The sequence below is a fragment of the Rhagoletis zephyria genome, unplaced genomic scaffold, assembly GCF_001687245.7.
Source record: "Rhagoletis zephyria isolate East Lansing unplaced genomic scaffold, Rhagoletis_zephyria_1.1 Rzeph_scaffold_04122, whole genome shotgun sequence".
Lineage (NCBI taxonomy): Eukaryota > Metazoa > Arthropoda > Insecta > Diptera > Tephritidae > Rhagoletis > Rhagoletis zephyria.
Window position 1 is genome coordinate 24872 of NW_016161205.1, and position 5501 is coordinate 30372.

The 5501-nt window shown below is 33.0% G+C and overlaps 1 protein-coding gene across 1 annotated transcript; it reads left to right on the forward strand.

Annotated features, from left to right (window-relative positions):
• The first annotated feature begins 1613 nt into the window (after nucleotides 1-1613).
• On the forward strand, nucleotides 1614-4517 carry LOC108370288 (cytochrome P450 9b2-like). The gene is made up of 4 exons (XM_017625593.1): nucleotides 1614-1636; nucleotides 2412-2949; nucleotides 3022-3658; nucleotides 3716-4517. The coding sequence occupies exons 1-4, from the start codon at nucleotides 1614-1616 to the stop codon at nucleotides 3880-3882; spliced, it is 1365 nt and encodes a 454-aa protein (XP_017481082.1). The 3' UTR covers nucleotides 3883-4517.
• The last annotated feature ends 984 nt before the right edge of the window (nucleotides 4518-5501 follow it).

Sequence of the window (5501 nt, forward strand, 5' to 3'; positions counted from 1 at the left end):
GAGTTTGTAGTTTTTTAAACTATAATTTTATTATATCATCCTTCACTTTATTGACTGACTTCAACTTCAGTGTAAATTAAACAAAGCAAAACATGATTTTTATGCAATGAAAGCTTCCACAGAAAGTAACGGTAGAAACGAATTTTTGGGTAATCATTCTATTTTTCAGCTGACTACGGTGAAGCATTCTACTTTGCATTCGCTGTAATGAATCAAAGCAGCGAAATTAATAAAATATTGTAGAATATTTTACTATGCATAACCTGCAATGCCTAAAAGAAGCGAAAAAATTAGAAGACATTATAAGGCAACGCGTTCTAGAGCACGTTACCACTATAAGCGATTACCGATGTTTTGCTGGTAATTAAGTAAAAGACGTTATTTGACCAAATATATGAATCGATCTTGGGAGATTTTTTGCCGATTTCTTCCAGCATCGATTATTTTTATTTGGATTCGAATCGATTCAAAATTCGATTTTTTTTTTATTTCGATCTGGCATTCTTACTATGACTAAACAAAACTTTCGTCGGCATTCTATGGGGGTTGATGATTTCATTCGATGCTTAGGAAAAATTTATGTTCTAGCCGATAAATCGAATTGCATCGATGCAATATTTCGATGTATCACAACGAAAAAAACATCAATGTGTTTTTTTCACATCCCTTCCTAAAATGCTTAATTTGCTCTTAATACTTGTCATCTTCATTTCAAAACCAAATGCACTATCTTTAGTAAAAAAAAATTGCATATATGTTTTACGCAAATTATTACTCAGTCATTAAGTACCAAATTAAACAAAATGCAAATTTAGGCAAAAACCGCAAACCGCGATGAAAGGACTTATTTACATATCGCACACCGTCTTCAAAAGAGGCACAACTAAAAAAAAAATTGGCATAAATCAATTGGTAGGACTTTTCTGGCTCAGCGAATAAAAGCCTAACGAACTAACGCCTAATTTTTCGAAATGAAAGAATGCCTAAAAAAGAACGCCTAACAAGAAAGTGAAAGAACGTCTAACTTTAAAAATGAAGGAAAGCCTAATTTTAAAAATGAAAGAAAGTCTTAATTGTTAGGGTTTCTTTCATTATGAAATAACGCCCAATGAAAGAAGGCCTAACAATCCGAATTAAAATTCTTAGAACTTTAAGAAAATATATTTTGGAAGGAAAAAAAACGTATTTTTAAATTATATTGAACTATAAGTTATGTAAATACAGTTAAATTTTCAACAACTATAGCTCTACATAGAGGGCATTTCAGAAAGTTTTCAGCTGCGCTAACTTTTAGCTCATTATGACAGTTCGAGCAAATTTTTAAATGCCGACATGGCAAAAATAATATATTTGGCTTTGAAACCAAACACAACACACATCGCACTATTACTTTCGCCAAAATAATTATTTGCTATGTTTGCATCAACAGTCTCGTCGCCATCATTATTTTCATCCTCGCTATCATCATCATCCTCGTTATCACTGTCATAAGGAAGTCCATTGGTTTCAAATATGTCTTCATCTGGTTCTAGGTCAACACAAATTTTATTTTTTCCGAAAACCATTGATGAATACAAATATGCAAGAATTATTTACACCATTCATGATTTATTATGAAAAGCAATGGTTGCGAAAGGTAAGTTCCCTTTTACAAAATGTTAAAATGAAGGTATTAGTTTTGCCTTTTACAAAATGCAAACACCACCTTGTAAACATTCCGTAAAAGGCAAACAATCAAAATTGAATAAATACTTAATTAGGCGTTTCTTCATTTTTCATTGTTAGGCTTTCTTTCATTATGACGAAGCACCTAACAATTTTTNCACCTTGTAAACATTCCGTAAAAGGCAAACAATCAAAAATGAATAAATACTTAATTAGGCGTTTCTTCATTTTTCATTGTTAGGCTTTCTTTCATTATGACGAAGCACCTAACAATTTTAATGAAGAAATGCCTAAAATGTTAGATATTCTTTCATTATGAACAACCGCCTAATTCCTATATGAAATATTTAGGCAATATTTCATTTTTTTTTAGGCGTTAGTTCGTTAGGCCTTTATTCGCTGAGCCGACTTTTCTCAAATTAGTGCAAATGTTTCTTCATGATTATATCTCTAACTAGAAAATTACTGTTATACCTGTTCTTCTATTAATTGAGTTGAATCTGTACGATCCACAAGCAGTTATATTTCCGCATCTGATTTTGGAATTGTGCCTCTTTTGAAGACAGTGTGCGATATGTATATTGGGACAATCCATGGCAAGTGTTATATCTTGTCTATGTCACAATTTTGCGGTCAAAGTAATGAAATATGCGCATCTGAATGCAAGGAAGGGAAATTATTTTTATTTGGATATTCTTCGTATAAATTTTTTTGTTATAAATAATTTCACAACACATTTTCTTTAGAAAACTTAATAATGCAATCGATTTTATGTATTTTAGTGACATCGCCGGCTTTTACAATTTCCGTTCGCCTGTGTTCCTGGTTCAAAATCCAGAGTGTATTAAAAAAATGACTGTGAAGGACTTCGACCACTTCGTAAACCATACACCTTTTTTCAGTGGTGATGATGACCCACTCATTAATGGTATGTTGACCGTCATGAAGGATCAACGCTGGAGGAATATGCGTAACACACTTTCCCCAATTTTCACCACCTCAAAAATGCGTGCCATGTTCTGTTTGATGAACGAATGCTTCAACGAGAGCTTGGACCGTTTAAGAGAGAATACTAAAGGCGGCAAAACTATTGATTTGGAACTAAAAGGATGGTTCACTCGACTATCAAATGACATTATCGCCTCAACAGCTTTTGGACTAAAGGTCAATTCTTATGAGAATCAGAACAATGAATTCTACACCATCGGGCTGTCAGTTTCAAATTTCCGCGGCAAGCAAATGATAAAGTTCTTTATTGCAACTACTTTACCAATAATTAAGAAAGTAAGTTCTATGTCTGTATACTACGTAGGATTGAATCAAATTTTTAGGGAAAATTTTTAATTATATTTTTAGATTCTGGGATATAGAATATTTGACGAAGAAAAAACCGATTACTTCAAACGACTTGTTATAGATACGATGAAATATCGTCAAGAGCACAAAATACACAGACCTGATATGATCCAACTATTAATCGAAGCTAAAGAGGAGTCTGATCAAAAATGGTCAGACGATGACATAGTTGCACAGTGTTTCATTTTCTTCTTCGCTGCTTTTGAAAACAATGCCAACTTCTTGTCAGTAATTAGCCACGAGCTGATGGAAAATCCAGATGTACAGCAGCGTTTGTATGAAGAAGCAATTGAAGTGCGTGACGAACTAAATGGAAAACCATTAACCTATGATGCTATGGTGAAGATGAAATACATGGACATGGTCACTTCGGAAACATTACGAAAATGGTCTCTTGCCGGAATGACTGATCGTTTATGTTCGAAGGATTATGATCTCACGGATGATGATGGAAACTTGATATTCAAATTTAAGGCCGGCGACTATGTGTGGTTTCCCATAATTGGAATGCATAACGACGAAAGATACTTTGAAGATCCTGATTCTTTTAATCCTGAACGATTCAGCGATGCTAACAAAGACAACATCAAGCCTTTCACCTATTTGCCTTTCGGTGTGGGACCACGTATGTGCATTGGTAAGTTAGAATGCATTTTTGAATTTAATAAATATTATAATTAACTTTATGTATTAGGTAATCGATACGCACTCATGCAAGCCAAAGCTATGATGTATTATTTGATTTTGGACTTCAAGTTCGAGCGATCTCCAAAAACTGTGAAGAACATTATGGACGATATTCGCGGATTCCAAATCAATCCAACTGGAGGATTCTGGATACGCCTCGTGCCGCGCAAATAGTTTTGATTTTTTATCACATATCTAAACTGATCATGGTGGAATAATAACAAGGTGTTGTCAGTAGCGACGTGTTTGTTGTAAATTTGACAAGATCGGCATGCTTATTTTCAGTGCTTCCGATCTTAATTTTTATACTACTATACGTTGGGAAATAGTATCTAAAATACTCCATTTTAGTATTTCGTTTTATAGCGATTTTTAAAGAACTTGGTGTTTTCAGAACGATATTAATATTTAAAATTGCTGGATTTGTATTATTTTTGTCCTCAAAATATAAGATATAAAAGATATCGTGGTTATCAATGGAAAAATACGTACACAAAAATCGTATGGAAAGGCGATTTTTTTATATTAAATATCTTTTGCTGCATTGTCATAATATCGAGCCAAATGGACTACTGATACACTAGAATAGAGCGGCAGCACGGTTAGATTACGATTTCGCTTATATTATCGGTATTTATGTGTTTTAATCTATTTAAAAAATCATATACAGTCTTATAGGAAATTTCTTTATTTTACGGCCTTTACTTTTTCATAACTTACAATATATGTCCAAGCTGTGTGGAGCTAACGATACAAACATATATTCAGGCTTATAAGCTTGTAACTATACATTTTCCTACATTTAATTTGAAATAGTAAGCACATACGGATTAAAAGTAATAAATAATTAGTACCTTTTCTACTACTTTAAAATGCGTGACCGGAATAGACCTGCCGAAAAAGTGAGGTTAAGTTACTGACAACACCTTGTTATTATTACATCATGTAAACTGATAATTAATGCTGACTTCATGTGAATATATGTAAATAAGGTCAATTGAGTTTATTTCCCACCCTGGTGCGAAATAAAGTCAATTGACATTATTACCTTTTCAGAAGCGAAATAAAGTCATCAAATATTTGGAAAAAAAGTCATTGACGCTATTTCCTCATTCAAATGGAAATAGCGTCAACAATGCTTAAAGTATGTCGATTCATAGAAAAAAATGTTGTTCTTACAATAAACATTGGCCCGTAAGTGTTGTTTTTTAATATATGAAAAAGGTTATTGCCAAATCCTCAGTGTTGTGATATTAATCCAAACACAATCATGAACTATCACCAATTGATTTTTTTAAACAAATTTAAATTACGAATATGTAAAAACGCGATGCGAAAAACTAAACGCCTGCGCACAGCTGAAATACGAGAAATATTTGAAGAAAGGGTGTAGAAATGATCCATAACTTGCAAAACATGTTTCGTTTCCACAAAAATAAAGCGAACACTATCCGAACATGTCCAAAAACACCGGAGGAACACTGAATGAATTCTGTGTTTTAAATTAGCATATTTTGAACGAATTCGGAATGTCTAAGATGGAAAAGAAACCAACCTTTCTATAAGGAAACAATTACAGAAAAAGACTTTTCTTACACTGTATTCATGTCTCCGCCAGCAATTTGTGACGACATCATTTAAAAGCAGCTAAGTAGAATGACGACACTATTTATTAGATGGCACATTCAACGAGCCAATGTGCCAAAATGCGGGTATAAACAATTATTGATTATTTAATATCGGAACCGAGATCATATAAGTTAATTGATTGGTTTTCACACACTTTTGAAACA

Coding starts and splice junctions, on each gene's coding strand:
- LOC108370288 (XM_017625593.1), top strand. CDS start 1,614: ATGAAAAGCAATGGTTGCGAAAG. Junction 1,637..2,411: donor AAAAGCAATGGTTGCGAAAG/GTAAGTTCCCTT, acceptor CATTTTCTTTAG/AAAACTTAATAATGCAATCG. Junction 3,659..3,715: donor GGGACCACGTATGTGCATTG/GTAAGTTAGAAT, acceptor TTTATGTATTAG/GTAATCGATACGCACTCATG.